This window comes from Hyperoodon ampullatus (assembly GCF_949752795.1).
Source record: "Hyperoodon ampullatus genome assembly, chromosome: 10".
Lineage (NCBI taxonomy): Eukaryota > Metazoa > Chordata > Mammalia > Artiodactyla > Ziphiidae > Hyperoodon > Hyperoodon ampullatus.
In genome coordinates, this window is record NC_136923.1 from 18003059 (window position 1) to 18027094 (window position 24036).

Genomic DNA, 24036 nt, shown 5'->3' on the forward strand with positions numbered 1-24036 from the left:
GGAAAGAATCCTGGATGCAGCGTCCGAAGTTCTGACCCATCAGTAACTAGCAAGGTCATCTTACGCAGTTTATTTGTGGCTATAAGGGGAGAGGGTTAAACATACTTTTGGTCTTGCCAGCGTCCCATGACTGTGATGACGGACGTGTTAAGAGGCATCTTCATTTAAGTCATGTGGTAGACAGTGGGCATTCGGTAAGATGCAGCAGTAGCAAAGGACTGTGCACAGTGGGAAACAACACAGCAATTAAGCTAGCTGCTGTTTCCCAAACATGGGCCAAAATGTCAGGTCATTTGACTTCCTCCTTGATACTTAGCATATCTACCTGTGACCTGTATTATCACTTAATATTCTCAATGACTTTTTAAGGAAAAGCAAAGGCATTCATTTAAGAAGGAAATGTCATATCGCTTCCATAAAAGGGAAACTAATCTCACCTGACAGGAACTGGGAAAATACACACCATTAAAACAGAACAATATAATTAATTTCCAGTTAGCTAGCAGGGCCCGATAAAGGCTGTGAGCCTGAGGCTGCTCTTTTCTCTCACAGGCAAGATGAGGAGGGGATGAAATTGTATTAAAGACACTCCAGTAGGAAGCCAAGCCTTCCCCGCCGTGAGATTTATTCTTTCATGCCCGATCGGCACAGCTCCAAACCTACCCGCTTCCCACCAGGCATTCCTGGGGAAACCTGAAACAGAGCAGTGAAGTCCTCGGACACCCGCACGTTTTCCTTTTAGCTGCTGACACACGAAAACCGTCTTTCCGGTTTCTGCTTAATTATAATCCTGTCCCCCTCTACTCTTTTTCGACAGGTTAACGGCAAAGACTTATCCAGAGCAACTCATGACCAGGCTGTGGAAGCCTTCAAGACAGCTAAGGAGCCCATCGTGGTCCAGGTGTTGAGGCGAACGCCACGGACCAAAATGTTCACGGCTCCGTCAGAGTCACAGATGGTGGACACGGGAACCCAAACGGACATCACCTTTGAGCACATCGTGGCTCTTACCAAGATGTCCTCGTCCACCCCCCCTGTGCTGGATCCCTATCTCTTGCCCGAGGAGTAAGTCACACGATGATGAATCTTAAATGTGTTAAGTGTGGTACAGAAGTGCAGAGAAGTTGGTTTCTCCCCTTCCATGTGGTGAAAAAAATGAACACATCTTACAGTTTTCCTCCAAGTTGCCCACGTTTCACTTTATTGTTTATAGAGGCAATAAATTGAATCCTGCTCAAAACCGCTCTGACATATTAATTACTTTGTTATAACCCTGGAGCGGAGTTATTCAAATTATATTCGGAGAACAAAATTACTTACAAATGTCATAAAAGTTGTTTCCGAGTAAAAGTTAATCACCGCAAATGGCAGTGGGAAGGTTTGGGAGTTATCATTAGAGGGAATGCTGATGGTTCTTTTAAAGAGACAACAAAGCGAGTTGTGAGTGTAAAGAGAGCCCAGGAGGTTGTGCCTTCTGCCTTCTTGGGTCTCATTTCAAACCTGGATCCATGGAGTAAATTCACACATGCCTCGTATAAGCACTGCAGTTACTGATTAAATAACAGCTGTGATCCAACGCATCACGTAAATTACTTTACACACGACTCTCCTCTTACCTTACTTACTGCCAGAGATATCAGGTAGTTCAGAGGCTTCGAGTTGGACAAAGCCTAATCTCTAGCTGTGTAACTTGGGTCGTTTATTTCCCTGGGCCTATTTTCCTTCTATTAAAATGGGATGATAATAATAGTTCCCATCTCGTTGGATTGTTGAAGGATTAAGTGAAATAGTGCGTGGCGAGTTCTCAGCGTGGCATATGGTAGGCACTGGATAAATGATAGTGGCGATCACTGTTAATTTAGTGATTGATGTAAAATATGTAGGGACAAAAAAGAAGAGCAAGAAATTTTCTCAGGTGGACAGGTGGCTTAAAAGATGTCCATTTTAAGGTGGCTTTTCGGATGTGATTTTGCACATCTCTGGACAAGGTGTCCACCTCCCCTTCTTAGCCTCTCTGGCTGATGTTAAGAGTCCCTCCTTCCATCTTGCTCCTGGTCCGGATCATTGCCTTGATGCCTTATTTCAAAGGGCATCTCCACCCCTCCTAGGGAAATCCTCTGAGCGATACCTGTTGGATTCCTATGAGTAACTCAGTAGCTGGAGTGACCACACGTTTCCTGTTGTTCTACCAGATTCCAGACAGAGGCTGGCCTCTCATCCCGTGGTTCTGACGGTTAGCTGTCATCAGAACCCAGGGCTAATTCCCCAGGCGTGACAAAGTGAATTGGGCGGCGGGCAGCGTGTAAAGGTAGAGGAGGGAGTACCCCCCTGGCCCCCGATCCCGTCTGACACTCGGAGTGCACAAGGCAGTATGCAGAGAACTGTCATCTCACCCATTTCTCACGACTGTCCCCCCTTCTGTGCCATGAGGAACTGCAGGCTCAGCAGTGCTACTCCATGTAAGTTGGCAGCTGGATTGAAAGGCAGGTCCGTCCCAACTCAACTTCCAGATCTTAACCACAATACTCCATAGCATGCCAGTTGCTAGGAAACAACTGGATGATTCACTGACTACAATCATTCAAATCAGTTCTTTGACGTTTTAGACCCAAACTGCCTTTCATATTGATGAGGCCTTTAAGGCTACTCCTGACTTTCGATGTTGAACCGTCACAGTGACAGGCTTTTTAGAAGCTAAACCCTTAATTTCCTCTTAAGTCTAGTTAACATGACATGGCTCTTCCCCCAAGGGGCAATTTGAGAAATGTCAGAAGAGCGCGGAGGTCAGTGCTCTCCTGGTTCTGGCTGCGAGGTCAGAGGACAGCAGGAGTGTGCATCAGGGCTGAATGCGGGGGTGGTGAGGGTGTTACCTCGAGGCTTGAAAGCCCAGGCCTTCCAGCAGCATCCTCAGTACTAACAGCTCCTTAAGTGCAGGCAGCATATTTGCCTGATGGGTGCAGAAAATTGAAAACCAGCCATCGTTTGAATGACTGCTCATGTCTGGTCTGTTGTTTCAAAACTAAGTGCCTGGGTGAGAAGACCAGAGCCCACTGATTGCTCTGTTGACCTTTGAGAAGGAGGAGGTTTGGGTCCCCAGCCAACAATCAGGCTGAAGCTCTCCATCCGCATCTGACACCTTTCAGAGCCACAGACCTGACTGAGCATGTTGTAATTCCCACTGCCTTTGGTCCTAGAGGTTCCATTAGCGGTGTTTCCAAAGAGGTGGTGGGCTCTGTGAATTGTGCTGTACACATATTAACCTAGAGAAATGCAAGCTTCCGTTCTCCTAGGCATGTGTACGTATGCGGGTCTGCATATATACACAATGCATTATATGCGTGCATGTATGCACATGTTCTGCATACGTATACGTGTATACTGGGTGATGTCAAATGTATTTCTCGTTGCGACACAATCCAAAAAGTTTGAAAAGAGACCATCCTAGATGACAGCATAGCAGTTTCAGTTTCACAGCCCTTTGAACCTATCTCAGAGGCCAGCACATGTCTTTAAGTGTTGCCTAAAGTGAAGCTTTTTTCTCCCCAGAGATAAAATCTAAGAATGAAGCCATGAGCAGTAAATAAGAGTTTGTCTCCCACCTAGAGACTGAGTTAGAAATTAGTCACATTGACTCACATGACTAGTGGGGCAGGGAGTGATCACTGGAAGCCACAAAGCCAGTCCCTCTCTCACCGTGCATTTTTTTTTTAACAAGTTTTTTTATTGCAGTATAGTTGATTTACAATGTTGTGTTAATTTCTGCTGTACAGCAAAGTGATTCATTATGCATATATATACATTCTTTTTTATATTCTTTTCCATTATGGTTTAATCATAGGATTTTTTTTTTTTTTTTTTTTTTTTGCGGTACGCGGGCCTCTCACTGTTGTGGCCTCTCCCGTTGCGGAGCACAGGCTCCAGATGCACAGGCTCAGCGGCCATGGTTCATGGGCCCAGCTGCTCCGTGGCATGTGGGATCTTCCCGGACCGGGGCACGAACCCGTGTCCCCTGCATCGGCAGGCGGACTCTCAACCACTGCGCCACCAGGGAAGCCCTAATCATAGGATATTGAATATAGTTCCCTGTGCTGTAGAGTGGGACCTTGTTGTGTATCCATTCTCTGTATACTAGCTTACGTGTGTTTACCCCAATCTCCCACTCTGTCCCTCGCCCTCAACCTGCATCTAAACTCCTTCTTGTGGAGGAAATGGGCTTTAGAGAAGATGGTGGGAATACTGTGAGGGAGGTCCTGACTGTGCCGGGAAACGCAACCAGAGAGAAGTGAACTGAGTAAGGACCTCAGCCTCTGAGAACAGCCCCTATGGCACTGATGGGCCTTGTGATGGGCTGATGGGAACAGATACTTAGAACTGGAAGCAGGGCCTTAATGATCTTTCATCTTTTTTCAGGCATCCCTCAGCCCATGAATACTATGATCCAAATGACTACATTGAAGGCATCCATCAGGAGATGGAGAGAGAGGAGCTGGAGCTGGAGGTAAGAAGCACGTCCTTGTCTCGTTTTAGTAGTTGTTGTGAAGGCTAATACGTCTCTATCAGCATGAATTGAGATTACGGATGCGCATGGAATGTCCACCTCTCGTGGATTTCTTTTAGAAGAAACGCGTTCAGTGGGTCGAGGCCTCCCTGGAACACTGCTTTGCAAGAAGAAGGGCTATTTAATAACCTTTATAGGACAACACTGCTTTTTGATGATCATTGTGACAAAGCAGAGGTCTTTAAAAAGCTATCAAATATCTCAGGAGCTAGATTTTTGGAGTAGGATGTCGACTTGGTAAATCTTTGATATTTCGTTAACTTTATAGCAGTGGGTTCTTTAGTTGCATCTTACTTTCTAACACCTTTGAGAATCTGATGGAAGCTGTGGTCTCTCCCTGGAAAAATGCTCCCGTCTCTAAGAGTTTGCATGTGATATCTGGAGGGTCACTGAGCTCCCACAACTTCTGCCGCATGTGGCCCACTCTGCCTTACAGTTGTTTTGTTATATCTGATACACCAGAACCACTGTTTGCTTTCTCTTTCCCTTTAACTTAACCCAACTCCTTTAAACTAAGGTAAATTTTTTTTTGAATTTTATTATTTTTTTTGATACAGCGGGTTCTTTTTAATTATCTATTTCATACATATTAGTGTATATATGTCAATCCCAATCTCCCAATTTATCCCCCAACCGCCACTGTCCCCCCTGCCCCCCCGCTTTCCCCAGCTTGGGGTCCATACGTTTGTTCTCTACATCTATGTCTCTATTTCTGCCCTGCAAACCGGTTCATCTGTACCAGTTTTCTAGATTCCACGTATATGCGTTAATATACGATATTTGTTTTTCTCTTTCTGACTTACTTCACTCTGTGTGACAGTCTCTGGGTCCATCCACGTCTCTACAAATGACCCAACTGCGCTCCTTTTTAGGGCTAATATTCCATTGTGTATATGTACCACATCTTCTTTATCCATTCGTCTGTCGATGAGCATTTAGGTTGCTTCCATGACCTGGCTATTGTAAATAGTGCTGCAGTGAACATTGGGGTGCATGTGTCTTTTGAATTATGGGTTTTTCTGGGTATATGCCCAGTAGTGGGACTCCCTTTTCTCCACACCCTCTCCAGCATGTGTTTGTAGATTTTCTGATGATGCCCATTCTAACCGCTGTGAGGTGATACCTCGTTGTCGCTTTGATTTGCATTTCTCTGATAATTAGTAATGTTGAGCATCTTTTCATGTCCTCTTGGCCATCTGTATGTCTTCTTTGGAGAAATGTCTATTTAGGTCTTCTGCCCATTTTTTGACTGGGTTGTAAACTAAGGAAAATTTTAAGGGAAATGCTGTATCACTAGCTCAGTCAGAAAATCAGCATCCCTTGACATGAATAGAAGGTGCCATCCAATAAATACAGTGGATACGAGGCAGTGTTATTAAATCCTGGTGCTTGTCACTGGTACCTGCCCAGGGCTGGGTGCCTGGGGCCCATTCTCTCCACTACCTCCTGCTGCCTTTCTCTCTAAGGAGATGGGCTAGTATCACAGAAGTGGTAAGACTAGCCCAAACTGAGGCTTTCTTCCTAAAGGAAGTAACTTTCTCCACGTGAACTATCTGAGAACATCTTGCTTTTGGTGGGAGGAGGCCACTCTGAAACGCCTCCCTAGAGCCTTGTTATTCAAAGTGTGGTGCAAAGACTGGGACAGTAGCATGTGGGGGATTGTGAGAAATACAGAATCTGGGCCCTCAGACGTACAGAATCAGAATCTGCATTTAACCAAGATCCTCAGGTGTTTCGGTGCACAAGTCCCAGGGGCCTTGACGTGGAGGCCACAGGCCCAGGCAGAGAAGCCCAGGCTTCCATTTGCCCTCGTCGTGAGTCACACGATCGAGGCTTTGTGCATTTCCTTCACTATGGTGGGAGGCTGTGCCTCCGAGCCTCGAATACCACCCACACCATCCGGGCAGAGTGAAGTCCCATGGACTAGAGATGACTAAGCCCCTCATGGATATTCAAGACTCTTCTCAGACTTCTTCCTTTTATTAAATAGAAAGCACAAAGAGAGTCTGTGTGCACGCTGACATTCATTTCTGCTCGCCTGCTTTTACTGAGCATCTGTTACACTGAATATCCTTTTTGGTGCTAGAAAAGCAAAGTCAGCAAGTCATCACCCTGCCTGCCGTTCAGGAGCTCATAGTCCCTTTGGGTCATCAGCCATTAGCTTAGACATGAGCTTTTCATCTAGAAAACCAAACTGTGGCCATTCTCCATCTACAGCTTCTTTGAGCAGTTATCACGAAGTACCATGAGTCCATACCAGACAGGAAGGCTGCTTTTACGTTTGGGCTTTTGTTTAGAGCAGCTTGGATGTCACCAGGTTATCTCTGTTCACTAAGCGAACCTGGTGGTTTTGGATCAGTGGCGCGTCCCAAGTTCTGAGGTCAAGATTCAGGTAGGTTCTCTCCGTGGCTCCTCACCAGGAGAGAATCTCTGGGAGAGAACAGTGTGTATGCTTCCAGGAAGGCTCTGTTGCAGAGGCATGACTTTGGAAGGCCACCCGGTCAGTTCGAGAAGGTTAATGAACAGCAGCATGGCCGAGAGCTGGCGTTCCTAAAGCAGACCCAGTTTTCCGGGGGAATGGCATGCACCATCATCGCCGCTTCCTCGCGAGATTTCTTAGAGCCATCAACAGTGTGTCTCTGCTAGGTCCCATCAGCCTGTTGGGTCCCCCCACCCAGGCTTGCTGTGAGTAAGGGGGCCAACCTCAGCCCACCACCGCTTCTCGTCTTAAGCTGAATTAGATCAACATCCGCCCTTTTCGAAAAGTAACCCGTTCCATGGATATTATATAGGAGGAAAATATATGAGTGTTGGGGGATATTATGGAAGGCAATGCACAGAGAAAAACAGATGTTCTCTCTTTTAAAGCACACAAAATGATCATATTTAGGTAAGTGTCCAATCCCTGTTACTGTGAAACTGCTTAGCATTAAAAGGATTACACCCCAGTATACCCGAGGGTTGAGCCGCCAAATAATTACCCGTAAAATTTTCAGGTACTGAACACCTGCTCTGGATCTTCCTGTGGGTAATTAAGATGGAAAAATAGACGTCTGAAGAAGGCTTTTCTTTTCCTTAGTCTATTGTTTTAATTTCCCAGTTGATTTATCAGTAGCATCCTAGCCGGGCTGTGAAGCTGCCGTCACGTATGCTGTGTCTAGATGATGTCATTTTGAAACCAGAAAGGAAAAGAAAGCTACGCTCTCACCAGGGAGACTAAAATGATCTCCAAACCTGGTTGCATAGTGTAACGTCATAAGATCTCAAGGGAAGCAAGACCGTCCTGGAGGCAATGCAGGCTGTCCCCGCCAACCTATGCCCTTTTCTTTAGCCTTTAAGGCACAGCACCAGGGCTCCTCCGGGAAACCTTTCCTGGTTGGCCCTGCCCTCACTGAGTCAGCTTCCTCACCACCCTCCCGATTTCATCAGCACTTGACCATTCTTCTCCTGCCACCTGCAGTCAGAACCTGCCCCCTGCTCTTATTTTATCCCCCCAGATCCTGGCCCAGCTCAGTGTGGCTCATCTCCAGAGAAGCTTCCATACGGCTCTGGCTAAAGCACCCCTCCCCCAGTAGGGCCATTTCCTATTTAGACTCCTTGTTCTCAGACAGTGCCTGGCAGGGGGTAGGCACCCAAGAAACATCTGTCAAATAAAGGAATAAATGCCTTGTGACCCAGTCTCACATGCCAGGACCTTGAAGGCAAGTGCAGTCTTTCTAGAGACATCTCTACATCCCTGACAGTGCCACGCATAGATAGAGAAAGTGTGGAGATGATTTCAAGAAATATGCACAAGCAGTTCTGGATCGATAAGGTCTTAGAGTTATGCTTCAGTAACCAGTCTTCCTAGAGGTGCAAAAGCCATCGAAATTAGTCTCTGGGATGCCCTCTGATTAAAGTGGCTGTCGTTGAAACAGAAAGCTTGAATCAACCAAGGTGGAATGGCCCCCGTACTTTACTCAATTGAGCTATCGTTTCAGTTTCATCTAAAATGTCGGGCTTAGCTGTTCATTTTTATCCAGCCGTCCATCTAGACTGGTAAGCAACAGGACACCAGTGGTAGGGGAGGTATAATCCAGATAATGGTAATACATTATTCAAACGAGTTTGATTAATGTTCTTCTTTGCCATCTTATCTCCATCATCACAGACAGATATGTATTGATGCCTCTGTGCTTTCCATGATGTACTCAATTGTGTAAGGCTCTACCTCTAGCTTGGAGTGAGAATGAAATGTTGAGAATTTACTAACCACTCAATAAGTTGGAGGAACGGCAGTTTCCACTGAGCCGCAAGATATTGTCTCTGGGGATAAGATGGTAGAAGAGCTGAGAAGTTTCAAAGAAGTGAAGTGACTTTCCTAGGGCAGCCTGGCTTGCTAAATGGCAGAGCCAAGTTTATTTTTCATTTGGATCTTTAGTCTGCCTTGGAATCTCAAGCTAATTTAGTTTTATTGAGCACCTACCATGCACGGTATATAAGGCTAGACGCTGCTTTTAGTGCACAATTCAACTACTACTGCATTACTGTAATTAATCTTCTTTATGAGCAGCCAAGGTAAAACCTAAATCTATACAGATCCCAAGATGGTATCGGCTCTTACAGTGTTGTATTTCCAGAGCTTCTGAAAACCTCTTATGGTTCACTCTTTGCTTAACTATTAGCAACCAGGCTCTTCTCTATGATGTGCAACCATCCCCTGGAAATGGAGTGACCACAACTAAGTCATAGTGGGGTTTTTTTGGTGTTTTTTTTTGTTTTGTTTTGTTTTGTTTCCTGTCAAGAGATTAACCATGTTTAATTCTGGGTGATAAGAATATAAATGATCATTCCCTTCTTTGCACTTTTCTGAATTTAATTTTTTCTACTTTAAAATCTTTTTTTTAATTAAAAAAATTTTTATTTTACATTAGAGTACAGTTAATTAACAATGTTGTATTAGTTTCAGGTAGACACAGCAAAGGGATTCAGTTATACAGATACATGTGTCTATTCTTTTCCCATTTAGGTAATTACAGAATACTGAGCCAAGTCCTCTGTGCTATACAGTAGCTCCTTGTTGGTTATCTATTTTAAATATAGCAGCGGGTACATGTCAATCCCAGACTCCCACTCTATCCCTCCCCCACACCTCTTCCCCCGGTAACCGTAAGTACATTCTCTAAATCTGTGAGGCGGTTTCTGTTTTGTAAAGAAGGTCATTTGTATCATTCTTTTTAGATTCTGCCTATCAGCCATATCATATGATATTTATCTTTCTCTGTCTGACTTACATCACTTAGTATGATAATCTCCAGGTCCATCCATGTTGCTGCAAATGGCATTATTTCATTCTTTTTAATGGCTGAGTAATATTCCATTGTCTATATGTACTGCATCTTCTTTATCCATTCATCTGTCCATGGACATTTAGGTTGCTTCCATGTATTAGCTATTGTAAACAGCCCTGCAGTGAACATTGGGGTCCATGTATCTTTTCGAACCATGTTATTCTCCGGATACGTGCCCAGGAGTGGGATTGCTGGATCATACAGTAGCTCTATTTGTAGTTTTTTAAGGAACCTCCATACTGTTCTCCATAGTGGCTGTACCAATCTACATTCCCACCAACAGTGCAAAAGGGTTCCCTTTTCTCCACACCGTCTCCAGCAGTTACTGCTCCTAGGCTTTTTGATGATGGCCATTCTGACTGGTGTGAGGTAATATCTCATTGTAGTTTTGATTGCATTTCTCTAATCAGTGATGTTGAGCATGTTTTCATGTGCCTCTTGGCCATCCGTATGTCTCTTTTGGAGAAACGTCTATTTAGGTCTTCGGCCCATTTTTTGATTCAGTTGCTTGTTTTTTTTTGATATTGAGTCACATGAGCTGTTTGTAAATTTTGGAGATTAACGCCTTGTCAGTCGCATCGTTTGCAAATATTTTTTCCCATTCTGTGGGTTGTCTTTTCGTTTTGTTTATGCTTTCCTTTGATGTGCAAAAGCTTCTGAGTTTAATTAGGTCCCATTTGTTTCTTTTTGTTTTTATTTCCATTACTCTAGGAGACAGATCAAAAAAGATCTTGCTGCGGTTTATGGCAAAGAGTGTTCTGCCTATGTTTTCCTCTAAGAGTTTATAGTATCTGGTCTTACATTTAGATCTTTAATCCATTTTGAGTTTATTTTTCAGTATGGTGTTGGAGAGTGTTCTAATTTTATTCTTTTTTTTTTTTTTTTTTTTTTTTTTTGTGGTATGCGGGCCTCTCACTGTTGTGGCCTCTCCCGTTGCGGAGCACAGGCCCCGGACGCGCAGGCCCAGCAGCCATGGCCCACGGGCCCAGCCGCTCCGCGGCATATGGGATCCTCCCAGACCGGGGCACGAACCCGTATCCCCTGCATCGGCAGGCGGACTCCCAACCACTGCGCCACCAGGGAGGCCCTAATTTTATTCTTTTACATGTAGCTGTCCAGTTTTACCAGCACCATTTATTGAAGAGATTGTCTTTTCTCCAGTGTATAGTCTTGCCTCCTTTGTCATACATTTATTGACCATAGGTGCGTGGGTTTATCTCTGGGCTTTCTATCCTGTTCCATTGAGCTAGATTTCTGTTTTTGTGCCAGTACCATCCTGTTTTGATGACTGTAGCTTTGAAGTATAGTCTGAAGTCAGGGAGCCTGATTCCTCCAGCTCCAGTTTTCTTTCTCAAGATTGCTTTGGCTATTCAGGGTCTTTTGTGCCTCCATACAAATTTTAGGATTTTTCGTTCTAGTTCTGTGAAAAGTGCCATTGGTAGTTTGATAGGGATTGCATTGAATCTGTAGATTGCCTTGGGTGGTATAGTCATTTTCACAATATTGATTCTTCCAATCCAAGAATATGCTATATCTTTCCATCTGTGTGTCATCTTTGATTTCTTTCATCAGTGACATAGTTTGCAGTGTACAGGTCTTTTGCCTCCTTAGGTGGGTTTCTTCCTAGGTAGTTTATTCTTTTTGATGCGATGGTAAATGGGATTGTTTCTTTAGTTACTCTTTCTGATCTTTCATTGTTAGTGTATAGAAACGCAACAGATTGCTGTGTATTAATTTTGTATCCTACAATTTTACCAAACTCATTAATGAGCTGTAGTGGTTTTCTGGTGGCAACTTTAGGATTTTGTATGTATAGTATCATGTCATCTGCAAACAGTGTCAGTTTTACTTCTTCTTTTCCAATTTGGATTCCTTTTATTTCTTTTTCTTCTCTGACTGCCATGGCTAGGACTTCCAAAACTATGCTGAACAAAAGTGGTGAGAGTGGACATCCTTGTCTTGTTCCTGATCTTAGAGGAAATGCTTTCAGTTTTTCACCACTGAGAATGATGTTTGCTGTGGGTTTGTCATATACGGCCTGTATTATGTTGAGGTATGTTCCCTCTGTGCCCACTTTCTGGAAAGTTTTTATAAGTGGGTGTTGAACTTTGTCAAAAGCTTTTTCTGCATTGCTTGAGATGATCATGTGGTTTATATTCTTCAGTTTGTTGATGTGGTGTATCATACTGATTGATTTGTGGATATTGAAGAATCCTTGCATCCCTGGGATAAATCCCACTTGCTCATGGTGTATGATCCTTTTAAAGTATTGGAGGATTGGGATTGCTAATATTTTGTTGAGGATTTTTGCACCTGAGTTCATCTGTGATATTGGCCTGTAATTTTCTTTTTTTGTGTGGTATCTTTGTCTGGTTTTGATATCAGGGTGATGCTGGCCTCATACAGTGGGTTTGAGACTGTTCCTTTCTCTGCATGTTTTTGGAACAGTTTCAGAAGGGTAGGTGTTAAGTCTTCTCTAAATGTTTGAGAGACTTTGCCTGTGAAGCCATCTGGTCCTGGACTTCTGTTTGTTGGACGATTTTAAACACAGTTTCAATTTCACTACTTGTGTGATTAGTCTGTTCATATTTTCTATTTCTTCCTAGTTCATCTTAGAAGGTTGTACCTTTCTAAGAATTTGTCCATTTTTTCCAATTTGTCCATTTTATTGGCATATGGTTGCTTGTAGCAGTCTCTTATGATCCTTTGTATTTCTGTGGTGGGTGTCAGTTGTAATTTCTTTTTCATTTCGAATTTTATTGATCTGAGCCCTCTGTTTTTTTTCTTGATGAGTCTGCCTAGAAGTTTATCAATTTTGTTTGTCTTTTCAGAGAACCGGCTTTTAGTTTCATTGATCTTTGCTATTGTTTTCTTCATCTCTATTTCATTTACTTCTGCTCTAATCTTTATGATTTCTTTCCTTCTACGAACTTTGGGTTCTGTTTGTTCTTTTTTCTCTAGTTGCTTTAGGTGTAAGGTTAGGTTGCTTATTTGAGATTCTTCTTGTTTGCTGAGGTGAGATTGTATTGCTATAAAGTACCCTCTCAGAATTGCTTTTTCTGCGTTCCATAGGTTTTGGATCATTGTGCTTTCATTTTCATTTGTCTCCAGGTATTTTTTGATTTCCTCTTTGATCTCTTCAGGGATCCAGTGGTTGTGGAGTAGCATATTGTTGTTTAGCCTCCACATGTTTGAGTGTTTTACAGTTTTTTTTCTTGTAGTTGATTTCTAGTCTCATAGTGTTGTCATCGGAAAAGATGCTTCATGTGATTTCAGTTTTCTTAAATTTACTGAGGCTCACTTTGTTGGCCCAGCATGTGATCAGTCCTGGAGAATGTTCCGTGGGCACTTGTGAAGAATGTGCATTCTGCTGCTTTTGGATGGAATGCTCTGTAAATATCAATTAAGTCCACCCGGTCTAATGTGTCATGTAAGGCCTGTGTTTCCTTATTGATTTTCTGTCTGGATGATCTGTCCATTGGTGAAAGTGGGGTGTTAAAGTCCCCCACTATGATTGTGTTACTTTCGATTTCTCCTTTTATGGCTGTTACTATTTCCCTTATATACTGAGGTGCTCCTATGTTGGGTGCATATATACAGTTACAATTGTTATATCTTCTTTTTGGATTGATCCCTTGATCATTGTGTCGTGTCCTTCTTTGTCTCTTGTAACAGCCTTTATTTTAAAGTCTATTTTGTCTGATATGAGTATTGCTACTCCAGCTTTCTTTGGACTTCCATTTGCATGGAATACCTTTTAGCATCCCCTCACTTTCAGTCTGTACCTGTCCCTCGATCTGAAGTGGGTCTCTTGTAGATAGCATATATACAGGTCTTGTTTTTATATCCATTCAGTGAGCCTGTGTCTTTTGGTTGGAGCACTTAATCCATTTACGTTTAAAGTAATTATCGATATGTATGTTCCTATTGCCATTTTGTTAACTGTTTTGGATTTGTTTTTGTGGGTCTTTTTTCTTCCTTTCCTCTTTTGTTCTCTTGTGATTGGATGACTAACATTAGTGTTGTGTTTGGATTCCTTTGTCTTTTGTGTGTGTGTATCTATTGTAGATTTTCAGTTTGCAGTTTCCATGAGGTTTTGGTACAGCAGTGTATATATATACAAGATTGCTTTACATTGCTGGTCTTTTAATTTCAAATGCATTTCCAATCTCTTGCATTTGTGCTCTCCTCTTCTCACCATTGCTGGTTTTGATATCATATTTGTGTGTGGATGATTTCCTACCTTTACTGTATGTTTGCCTTTACCAAAGAGCTTTTCTATTCATAATTTTCTTGTTTCTAGTTGTGGCCTTTCCTTTTCTACTGAGAGAAGTTGCTTTAGCATTTGTTGTAAAGCTGGTCTGGTGGTGCTGAATTCTCTTAGCTTTTGCTTGTCTGTAAAGCTTCTGATTTCTCCATCAAATCTGAATGAGAGCTTTGATGGGTAGAGTATTCTTGGTTGTTGGGTCTTCCCTTTCGTCACTGTAAATATATCGTGCCACTCCCTTCTGGCCTGCAGAATTTCTGCTAAGAAATCAGCTGATAACCTTATGGGAATGCCCTTGTGTGTTATTTGTTGCTTTTCCCTTGTTGCTTTTAATACCTTTTTCTGTGTCTTTAATTTTTGTCAGTTTGATTGCTGTGTATCTCAGTGTGTTCCTCCTTGGGTTTATCCTGCCTGGGACTCTCTGCACTTCCTGGCTTGGGTGACTATTTCCTTTCCCATGTTAGGGAAGTTTTCAGCTATTAATGCTTCTAGTATTTCCTCAGGTCCTTTCTCTCTCTCTCCTCCTTCCAGGACCCCTGTAATGTGAATGTTGGTGTGTTCAGTGCTGTCCCAGAGGTCTCTGAGACTGTCTTCATTTATTTTCATTCTTTTTTCTTTCTTCTGTTCCATGGCAGTGATTTCCATCATTCTGTCTTCCAGTTCACTTATCCGTTCTTCTGCATCAGTTATTCTGCTGTTTGTTCCTTCTAATGTATTTTTCATTTCAGTTACTGTATTGTTCATCTCAGTTTGTTTGTTCTTTAGTTCTTCAAGGTCTTTGTTAAACATTTCTTGCATCTTCTTGATCTGTGCCTCCATTATTTTTCTGAGATCTTGGATCATCTGTACTATCATTACTCTAAATTCTTCTTTGGGTAGATTGCCTATCTCCACTTCACTTAGTTGTTCTTCTGGGGTTTTATCTTGTTCCTTCATATGGGACATATTCCTCTGCCATCTCATTTTGTCTAACTTTCTGTGCTTGCGGTTTCCGTTCAGGCTGCAGGGTTGTAGTTTTTCTTGCTTCTGCTGTCTGCCCCCTGGGGGAGGAGGCTGTCTGAGAGGCTTGTGCAGGCTTCCCAGTGGGAGGCAGTGGTTCCTGCCCACTGGTGCATGGAACTGGGTCTTGTCCTTCTGGCGGGTAGGGCCATGCCAAGGGGCATGCCTAGAGGGCTGTAGGCTCAGGAAGACTTTATGCAGGCTGTCTGCTGATGGGTGGGGCTGTGTTCCTGCCCTCCTGGTTGTTTAGCCTGAGGCATCCCAGCACTGGAGCCTGCAGGCTGTTGGGTGGGGCCAGGACTTGGTGAGAAAATGGCAGCCTCCAGCAGGGCTCATGCCAATGAGTACTCCTCAGAACTGCCGCCACCAGTGTCTTTGTACCCTCAGTGAACCACAGCCAATGCCCGTCTCTGCAGGAGACCCTCCAATACTAGCAGGTAGGTCTTGCCCAGAGTCTTATGAAGTCACTGCTTTTTTCCCTGGCTCCTAGTACGCACAGGACCCTGTGTGTGCCCTCCAAGAGTGGACTTTCTGTTTCCTACTGTCCTGTGGAATTCCTGCAGTCAAACCCTGCCAGACTCTCTGAGGGCTCCTTCCTCTTGTAACCAGACCCCCAGGCTGAGGAGCCTGACGTAGGACTCAGAATTTTCACTCCTGTGGGAGAGCTTCTGTGGTGTAATTATTTTCCGGCTTGTGAGTCGCCCCCCCCACCACAGTGGGTATGGGATTTGATTTTATAGCAGTTGCACCCCCTCCTACCATCTTGTTGTGGCTTCTTTGTCTTTGGATGTAGTATATCTTTTTTTGGTAGCTTCCAGGGGTTTTTTGGTCCATGGTTGTTGAGCAGTTAGTTGTGGTTTGGATGTTTTCGTAGGAAGCGGTGAGCTGACATCCTTCTACTCCACTGTCTTGTCTCTGTCCTCGTGTGGCTTGTAAGTGATATTTCTCCAACTTCTGTTTTGAGTTCCCAAGAAGATCCAGGTAACACAAGGAAATATTATAGCCCATGCTATCTTAACATCATTGTCAAGTACATACCTAGAGTAAACCCCAGAGTAATACCCTGTGCTTTGTTTGCTTGTTTGTGTTATAAATTTATTTATTTATTTACTTTTGGCTGCATTGGGTCTTTGTTGCTGCATGCGGGCTTTCTCTAGTTGCCGCGAGTGGAGGCTGCTCTTCCTTGTGCGCGGGCTTCTCATTGCGGTGGCTTCTCATTGCCGAGCATGGGCTCTAGGAACACAGGCTTCAGTGGTTGTGGCTCATGGGCTCAGTGGTTGTGGCTCGCGGGCTCTAGAGCACAGGCTCAGTAGTTGTGGCGCACAGGCTTAGTTGCTCCGTGGCATGTGGGATCTTCCCAGACCAGGGCTTGAACCCGTGTCCCCTGCATTGGCAGGTGGATTCTTAACCACTGCGCCACCAGGGAAGTTCCCCTGTGCTTTATTATTACTGAAAATGTGCTTTACCGGCATCTGTTTATCCAGTACCACACATCGTTTTTAGAACCAGACCATTTTCAAGATAGAAAGCGGCTCCTAGAGGACTGCCCTTAAAGTAGAATTGCACTCCCCTTCTTGAGTCTGGTTTAAAGGATCAAGTGCTAAAGTTGTGCTTGGCAGCCAGCTGGAATTGGGGTGGGGCGTGGGGCTTGGACATCCTCAGGCGAGTGTTTCGATTGGAGTTGGCTCCTCCCATGCACTGCCCTGACACACAGCATATGCCTCAGGCTGCAGTCAGGCCTGGGCTTCTCCTCCACAGCAAGGACGTAAATTGGCCTTTGCAGTTTTTAAGTCGAGTCCATCCAAAGCGAGAATGTGAGTGTCCCCATGACAGCCTGTCCTGGGAAAATTTGCAGTGGGATTTAAAGGCTCAGTGCAGTGCTGGGCTGTATATCATTCTGCTATAGTGAGGAAGCGTTGTTTTCAGAATATCAGTGACTGCAAACAGACCTGGTAATCAGAATCTCTTCTCTACCAGGCAAAAATGTCATGTTTCACCAACACATGTTGTATGTAACATAAGTCCAAACAGCATTTATGGGGAATCTATAACTAATTTTCGAACCACATACGGGGTTAATGGCAGCATATAAAAAGGGTTTAAGTAAGGAAGAACGTAAGATACTGTTGTTGATTAATTATCAGTGATTCAGGTGAAAATACTTCAAAGCAACAAATGTTTTAGGATATCTTCCATGCCAGCCTGCTGCTTTTTTCTAAGAAAGTTGTCTCTAGTTATAGTAGTTCTTCAAATTTCTGTCAATCAAAAATATTGACCAAAAATAGCATAGGAATGCTTTTCAGGTTAGGTTTTGATCAAAATCCTATTGATTGTAGATAGCAGACTGCACACATTTTAGGGACTAGGCCAAAATGCATGAAATCTGTTTTTACGTGTCAGACCTTCATCTGTCACATTCCTTATGAGTCTTCCTTTTTCCTACTTGAATACTCCTAGTATGTCATGCTGTTTTTTTCCCAAGACATCAGTTCCAGACTTTTCACTTTGCCGAGTTCTTAAATGGAGCCCTCAATTCTACGTGTGTATTACAGAGTCATGCTTCTCAGACTGTCAGTGGTGAAAGACCGGGGGGACCGGGTTAGCCGGTTGGTTTAATTTTTAATATGTCACTGACCAGTACGTGATTCTACCATGAGTGACTCCATAGCTCACCCCTTGCCACTTCAGCTCAGTAGTACCTGACGCAGTCTTACGCCGTGGTCAGTGAGACAAGTCTGCTAATCCTATCCTTGGCTATCATGACAGTGTCTAAGTGCTATAAAATTTCTAAACACTGCCCTCATTTTCCGCACCTGCCTCGCCGTGACCTTGAAGCAAACTTTGAGTCATAGTAGAATGAAGCCCAGTGGAGCTCTGGTATCTTCTGACCTTTCTTAAGAGCTGTTCACCTTGGTGGCCAATCATTCAGTGAAAACTATAACCTGTAGTATCATTTTTATTCTGGGAAAAGTCATATCACAATGTTTATTATCTTTCTAAGTTTTCTTCTTACAGCCTCTCCAGTTACCCTTCTCTCTGCTTTGGTTGCACGTGAACTTGTTCCAGAACCAGCTGGCTTCCACCTTGAAGCCAGGGCTCTGTGGCAGCAGTGGGGCTGCAGTGGTGCATCTGGAGCCAAACGAGTAATCAGGAAATTCCACGGATTTACACTACCTCTTAGGAAGCGCCGAAACGGAGAAGGTCTTCCCTTCTGCCTGTACCCAGATGAAGTGTAACCTGAGAGAGAAACTTGGGCATGTGTTTGAAACATGAGGATGATGTGGGCCTAGTATATTTGCAGTATGCAAATGGGTTATTCCAAAGTACCTGGAAAGAATGTGCCCTCGTGGTTAAACTCGTGCTACCTCTTTGATTGCTTAGTCTTTTTCTCAAAACACGAGAAACGAAATTTCCATCCAACTCAACTAAATTATCAGAAATTAATGGGATTTCATTTAAGGGAAACGTGCCACGTTGCTAAAGCTATAATGAGGAAGTCATTGAATTAATGAACATGTCAATATTCAGAAAATAAAATTATCTTATTGGGGGGCATGAGAAATACACGCACTCGGCTGCAAACAACGGCTCTGACTTCAGGCAAGAAGCTGCCTGCACGTATTGTACTGCGGTTTTCTGTGGACCGTCTCTGGGCCATTAGTCACTGTGCTCAGAGCTCAGCAGTCCCGTCTCAGCGACTCTTCACCCTGTCCAAGTGTCAGGGTGATGTGCGCTAGTGAGGAAGCAGGCTTAGATATAGTAACAAGCCCATGAAACCCCGTGATGAAGCTGCTAGAAAGAGCTGGAGTTGGGATCTGCACACAGGTCTGCCTGTCTTCTGAGCCTCAGCTCTTCAGCACCATACTATACTCTACACAGCAGCTGGAAAGCCTGCTGAAAATATCGAGCAGATCATGGCAGTCTTCACCTTAAAAGTTTTCCAAGGCTTCCCGTGATGCTGAAATCAAATCCGAGCTCCCCAACACTGGCCCGTTGGCCCCACTGCCTGGCTATGCTCAGCCTGCTTCTCTCTTCCTCATTCACAGGGCTTCAGCCCTCCTGGCCCCAGGGCCTTTGCACCTCCTGTTCTTCTGTCTCGAAAGTATCCATGGTATTGGGCACCCAGGGGAGGGTTCCGTAAGTATCTGCTATGTAACTGTGTTGAGCTTTGACCACAAAAACAACTGTGCCCTCACCAAGAAGAGCCAGGAGAGAGAAGATATTTCCAGAGACAGACCCCATCTCAGAGCTCCTGCTGGTTGGCAAGCAGCTAACACTAAACACCAGACCGGGGCCTCTGCCTGAGAACTTATCATCAGGCAGCCCTTGGCCCTTCGTGCTGCTGCGTCTTGTGTGGGTGGTTGGCAGGATGGGTGGAAAGGGAGACTTGGCCCATGAACGCTTTCAGAGAACCACGCCACTTCCTCCAAGGGTCCAACAGTTTTCAAAGTTCTGACTTCATTCCAAAGCGCAGGTTAATTGGCAAATACAGTGGCGTTCCCTGTGCCCTTGTGTCTCGCGTTTGGGCTCGCTTTGCTTTTATCTTAATTTGCTGTAATAGCGGCGGAAACTAATTTCTCGACTGTAAATATCACAGCTGTTGGGGAAAGCGTTAATCGCGTGCTATCACGTTACCCTCCTTCCTTGGATCAATTTATGTGTAGTCTGTTTGCAAGTTCTGTTACTGTGCCTATTAACAGAACACAACGGGAAATAATCTCACCAAACACATTGGAGACATTTGTACTGAAATGGCTGGATGGTTTGGGGTTTGGAAATATTCTTGTTTGTGGCAGACGTTGAAAGAATGCTTTTTAAAAGCCCGACCCCAGAAGTCTTGACGCTGAGTGAAATATGGGTAATTTTTCTTTGGGGGGATCAATAAAATAACTATTTTCAAAATGACTTTATATTGACTGAAAGGTCAGAAATGCCCTGGGCATTGATCCCATGCCCGTAATCACTTTTTTGTTTAGTAAGTTAACTGCTCTGCCCACATCCAATGCAAAGAATCCAGTTCATCATTTAAACGAAATGTTTTTTTAAAGCATTTGACGTCCTCCCAGCCCTCACTGCCTGCCAGGGTCTCACAGGGACATGCCCTTTCTTTGTCTAGGAAGTGGATCTCTACAGAATGAACAGCCAGGACAAGCTGGGCCTCACAGTATGCTACCGGACGGACGATGAAGATGACATTGGGATCTATATAAGCGAGGTATCGGGGCTGATTTTTTTTTTTATTAGTTTCTGCTTTATAACAAAGTGAATCGGTCATACATATACATCTGTTCCCACATTCCTTCCCTCTTGCGTCTCCCTCCCTCCCACCCTCCCTATCCCACCCCTCCAGGGGGTCACAAAGCACCGAGCTGATCTCCCTGTGCTATGCGGCTGCTTCCCACTATCTATCTACCTTACGTTTGGTAGTGTATATATGTCCATGCCTCTCTTTCGCTTTGTCACAGGGGCTGATTTTTTATAACTATATAGCAAGAGCAAGAGAGTTGGTCTCTTTTTTTTTTTTTTTTTTTTTTGCCTTTTATGTGTTAACCAACCTTAACTCTGGCTCATGGAGATGTCTGTGGAAAGACGCAGACAGATTTCTTTGTCCCCTTTATCACGCTCCATGGAGTTACGTCTTTACATAGGGGTTAAGTTCTAATGTCGGCACATAAGACAAAACTACCTTCAGAAGCCTGCAAATCGGCCATAAAATGGAGCCGTGTACACGGCTTTGTGTGTTCAACCCCGAGGGAAGAGCAGATTCGCATTTCCCTTCTCGTGTTCATTGAATGGGATGGGGGAGGGCATCATTTACACTTTTTAAAGTATTTCTGTGTCTGTTTCTCTTTTTTCTTCTCTTTTGGTGCGGTGTGTATAGTTGAATTCACGTTAAGTTCAGTGCAACTTCAAAGTACATAGACAGAAGCTATCTTGATCTTCCCAGAGGAGACAATGCAAAGCAACTGATTTCAGGATAGATACCTTACCACGCACTGCCCTCTTTGCAAGCACAGAAACCCCATGTTGTCAGGAAATAAAATCCATCCCCATGGGATGAATCAAGGGATGTGTCTGCTAGGCTTAATAATTATCCCTTTGGGTATACTTCCCCCACCAAGCTTAAGTTTGGCCCATCATTACTGCATTTCGGGGGTGTCTCTCCCAAACTCAATCCCACTTGTCTCAATTATATTTCATTTTTAAAGTTACTTTCCAAAATTTAATATACACATTTGGTAAAATAATTAAGCTCTGGTTTCTAGCCCACATGATGAAGGGTACCCTTTAACCTGTTCTGCAGCACACTTTTGATTTTCATTCCTGTGCATGCAACAGGAGGCAGCTGTGCCTCTTCATCCCCTCAGGTCACCAGGGTCTGTGCACACTGCTGTGTAGCAGGGTTGCCGTGCAAGGATCCCGGAACACAGCCTGGCAAGGGCTTGGAAACAGATCAGTCCCTGTTCGTCTCCCTCTGCATGACCCTAAGTCTTGTTTATTTCGGTGCAAAACGAAAACAGAGGGACGAGCACGACTATGTGTTAGAGGCAGACTTTGGAAAGGGCCGTTGTTTATTTTCGTGCGTGTTTAAGTTACCCACTCCGTGCTGAGATGTCTGCTGTGTGTTGCAGATCGACCCTAACAGCATCGCAGCCAAGGATGGGCGCATCCGAGAAGGAGACCGCATCATCCAGGTAGGTCAGCTTCTTCTGTTTATCACTAAAGAAAGAGCAAACTGGTTCTCATAATAGCTTTGGGGTGGAAATGCAGACGTTAACAAACAGGGGGTTGCAAATACCAGGTGTGTGGTGAGGCCAGAGAAGGTAATGGCTGAAGTACAAGCTATGGAAAATACCTGGCAACAGGGTGTGGTGAGGCGTGAGACAAACTGGAGAGAGGACGCGTGCCCCACCTAAACAGGAAAGCTGCCCCAGCGCTTTGCAGCATATGAGCCAGCTCATCTCCCTTCCTTTTCCTTCTCTTCAGGCCACAGACAACACATTAGTGGGCCAGATCAGGCCCACAGTTCTTGTGAACCAAAATAATGCTCATTTGAGCTTTCTCTGAAGGATTAATTTTGGAACCAACATTTCAAGTTTGAGCCATCTTTTAAACTCCATGACTCAGCATTTAACTAGTATATGCCATGGCTTTTGAGAGTAGTTTCTTTATCTGTAAAGGATACCTGTTGCTCTTTCCGAGTCAAAATGAGACCAGTCTTTTTTTTCCCTTTAATTGTCTTTTAATTTAAGCTTTAATTATTTTTTTAACAAGTAACATTTTTTATTGAAGTACAGTTGATTTACAATGTTGCATTAGTTACAGCTGTACAGTAAAGTGACTCAGTTATACATGTGTATACACTCTATTATTTTCCATTACGGTTTAATCACAGGAGATTGGGTATAGTTCCCTGTGCTACACACAGTGTAGGACCTTGTTGTTTATCCATTCTCTATATATACCAGTTTGCCTCTGCTAATCCCAGACTCGCAATCCAACCCTCTCCCACCCTCATCCCCCTTGGCAACCACCAGTCTGTTCTCTGTGAGTCTGTTTCTGCTTCATAAATAGGTTTATTTGTGTCATATTTTAGGTTCCACATGAGTGCTATCGTAAGATAGTTGTCTTTCTCTTTCTGACTTCCTTCACTTAGTATGATAATCTCTAGTTGCATCCACGTTGCTGGAAAAGGCATTGTCTCATTCTTTCTTTTTGATGGCTGAGTAATATTCCATGGTCTGTATGTACCACACCTTCTTTATCCATTCATCTGTCGATGGACGTTTAGGTTGCTTCCATGTCTTGGCTGTCGTAGCAAATGGTGCTTCAGTGAACATTGGGGTGCGTGTGTCTTTTGGAATTAATTATAGTTTTGTCTGGATATATGCCCAGGAGTGGCACTGCTGGCTCCCATGGTAATTCTATTACAGTCTTTTTTAATCTCACAGAAATCGAGAGGCTCTGGTTCAAGACTTAGCTTCTACCTCTGCTCCTTCCTGTCTTCTCATTTCGAATCCACTGTGTTTATACGTATCACTGCCTACCTCACTGCGAGTAATTTTCATTTCCTTTTTCCACTGCTTATTCTTACACTTGGCCCGACTTCAGCCCAGACTGTCATTGCTGACGGGGCTGAACCCTCAGGAGTAACGGCCTTTTCAGTGGCTCTTTTCCACTAGCATCTGCCATTGGCCACGGAAGCACTGAGTTCCTTAGCTGGCCCTCCCTGCCTCCCGGACAACCCCACATCCCCTCGCTGACCCAGATCCATCACCCCCTTTGCTGCCCGTTCCTTCACTGGCATAGAGAGTCAGAGGGCAGGCTCCCCTTCCAGCTCCGTGGGACCATTGCTGTGTACCCTGGAGCTGAGACCCCCAGACCAGCAGAGCTCGAAGGTGCCAGGACAGGAAGCCAAAATCCTGCCAGAGAGCGATCAGGTGTGATGGTGAGAGACCCCCCTCCCGCTTGAGCTTCTGTCCCACCTTAAAACATTAAAGTGTGAAACTGGGAACAGAGAACTCTGCATAATTCCAGCACGTTCACGTACAACGCCCATCGCTGCTTTTTTCTCCGATATCTGAAAATTAGCTGTAGTCATGCTTTAGTATATTCCATTTAGACTCCTGCCTGAGAATATTTAATTACGTGTCATTAAATTGCTTAGATGTTTTCCCTCTTCACAACGCTGTGATTTTTCTCAGGGCTGCCTTTTGGAGTCCCAGCTACTTCTGTTCACATAGCCTCCTCCTGGGCACTACCCCCGGGGAGGCTGTCATGTAGACCAGAGACACTGCGTCAGTTTGAGCAAGGCCTTTCCTTCTGAAAACCAGCGTATTCTTTTCAAGCTGCCTGGAAGTTCTCTGTTCCAGCTGTGAGTG

The 24036-nt window shown here is 44.2% G+C and overlaps 1 protein-coding gene across 1 annotated transcript in view; it reads left to right on the forward strand.

Moving 5' to 3' along the window:
• PDZRN3 (PDZ domain containing ring finger 3) overlaps positions 1-24036 on the forward strand; it is a gene marked incomplete at its 5' end in the record, with an annotated part of 256849 nt that overhangs the window by 228053 nt on the left and 4760 nt on the right. The window contains 4 exons of the mRNA XM_079712275.1: positions 818-1065; positions 4411-4498; positions 20271-20369; positions 21787-21849. Coding sequence (XP_079568401.1) covers positions 818-1065; positions 4411-4498; positions 20271-20369; positions 21787-21849 — 498 coding nt within the window. The remainder of the gene's footprint in view (positions 1-817; positions 1066-4410; positions 4499-20270; positions 20370-21786; positions 21850-24036) is intronic.